Consider the following 2,280-nt stretch of genomic DNA (forward strand, 5'->3'; position numbering starts at 1 on the left):
AAACATACTGTAAGGAAGTGAGTGCATTGTAAGGATGTCCTCTTTCCCAGGTTTAGCTGTTAAGGCCTTCCCCTTGTGTGGAATCTGAAAGGCACTCTGAGCAGGAAATTCCTGTTGGACTCAGTGGGCAGGACAGCTTACATCAAAACCTGTCTGCATACCTCTGTTGGAAATTTCTCAGCTAGGACTGAAACTGACTGCACCCCACCCACTGCTGCTAACACTCAAAACTGCACTGAGTTATCTGTTTGCCTTTCTTTATTACCTGAGTGTCAATTAGTGTAACTTTAATCCTGATTCCGCTTGCTGACGTCATTATTTATTTCTGCTCTTACAGGCCACATACTGTGAATGGCAAACCAAACAAGTGCAAGTGAGTTTGTTCTATCGGGACTTACAAGTGACCCACATCTTCAAAGCCTCCTCTTCTTTGTCTTTTCTGTTATTTATTTTATTACTCTTTTTGGAAATATGTTGATCATGATTGTAATAAGTACTGATTCCCACCTTCACTGCCCTATGTACTTCTTCCTTTTTCACTTAGCCTTCATAGACATCTGTTATGCCACCACCACTGTTCCTAAGATGCTGGTGAATTTCCTAGTGAAGCAGAAAAGCATTGGATTTGGTGCCTGTATTACACAGATGTCCCTTATCCTTCTTTCAGCTGGTAGTGAAATTTTCATGCTCTCAGCAATGGCATATGACCGATTTGTTGCTGTCTGTAACCCGCTGCACTACCAAGAGGCTATGAACAAACTTTTCTGTAACCAGCTGGTGGGGAGTGCATGGGCAATGGGATTCTTACATTCCATTATAAACACACTGCCAATGTTAAATGTACAATTCTGCAACTACACAGAAATTAAGCATTTCAGCTGTGAGTTGCCTCCTCTCCTCTCTGCAGCATGCTGTAGAACCACCCTCAATAAAGTTGTTCTTTTGTCTTCTGCGGTGATCTTTGGGTCAAGCTCCTTCCTGCTCACCCTCACCTCCTATATCTATATCATCTCTACTGTCCTGAAGATACAGTCTTCAAAGGGAAGGCAGAAAGCATTCTCCACTTGCAGCTCCCACCTCATCATAGTGGTTTTGCTATACACAACTGCTCTGTTCCAGTACACAAAATCCAGCTCAAGTTCTTCACTCATTCTAGATCAACTGTTTTCCATCCAGTACAGCATTTTAACTCCCATGTTAAATCCCATAATCTACAGCCTGAAAAATAATGATATGAAAACAGCTTTGGGCAGAATGTTAGGGAAAATTAAAGTTTCACAATCATTGTAACTACCTTTAAGCTATACATTCCAAATAAATGCACTTTTTAAAATGGAGCTATAAGGAAACAATCTGTCCTATATGTTAAAAGATGGTAAGAGCAGCCTTCACCTCCCACAGCTTTGGACCCAAGACTCCTTCCAGCCCGGCTTCTGGAGCTCAGTCTGGTGCCCTTGGGATGTGGGGTCTCTACTTAGGGCAAGGAACACAGCTGTTGCTTTCCTGTTTGCAAGTGTAACTGGTAGCAAAGCACAGTCACACAGACTTCCGCAGGCAATGTTTGCCTCTCAAGTTTGTTTCTCTGTATAATTTATTTATCGTTTCCCTCTTTTCCTTCATATTGCATTTGACAAGGTCCTCAATCACACCATCTCACTGAAAGTAGCATTTCTACATTTCCACAAATCTTTATGAATTAGCATGACCTACAATGTTTGTTCTTGTCATTGATTCTTATCACTGATATCATTTGTTGGCCAGATTTATGTCTGTATGTTCTTATTTATTTCTGCTTCCTTTTTTTTTTTTACCCCTTTTTGAACTGAACAGGTCCTACAACTGATACCCTTTAAAGGAGCAGGCATCCCGTTTCCACAATACCATTACACTGTAGAAATCAGTTGTGTCTGTAGTAGCAGATCACTTGTTTTTTCACTTCATGCATTTATTCACATATTGCCTTTACTGCATTCCTACTCTTGCTACTGGGACCTTTCCAGAGGGAAAAAACTAAGGTGACAGATGAAATCTAGAACCAATTCAGTGCATAGATAGCTGCTCCTTTAGGTTTGTTCTACCTTCAGTTACATCGTAGTGGAACTATCCCTATTCCAGATGGTATATTTCCTTCACAGCCATGTTGGGCATTCTTTTCCTGCAGCCAGCACTCCTGCTTTCCTGAAACTATGTTTACTGAAATTGACAGAATGGCTCGTGCTCCATTTCTCTAAGAGTTCCCATCTTTCTGTTGTGCACCTGTTTATGCTAGTTACTGTGGAA

General features: G+C 41.2%; 1 protein-coding gene across 1 annotated transcript; it reads left to right on the forward strand.

Annotated features, from left to right (window-relative positions):
* Positions 1 to 351: 351 nt before the first annotated feature.
* On the forward strand, positions 352 to 1,290 carry LOC311442667 (olfactory receptor 5V1-like; the record flags this gene model as incomplete). The annotated part of the gene is made up of 1 exon (XM_084532170.1): positions 352 to 1,290. One exon carries the CDS (start codon positions 352 to 354, stop codon positions 1,288 to 1,290), a length of 939 nt encoding a protein of 312 aa, XP_084388296.1.
* Positions 1,291 to 2,280: the final 990 nt, after the last annotated feature.

This window comes from Aythya ferina (assembly GCF_964211825.1).
Source record: "Aythya ferina genome assembly, chromosome: 11".
Classification (NCBI taxonomy): domain Eukaryota; kingdom Metazoa; phylum Chordata; class Aves; order Anseriformes; family Anatidae; genus Aythya; species Aythya ferina.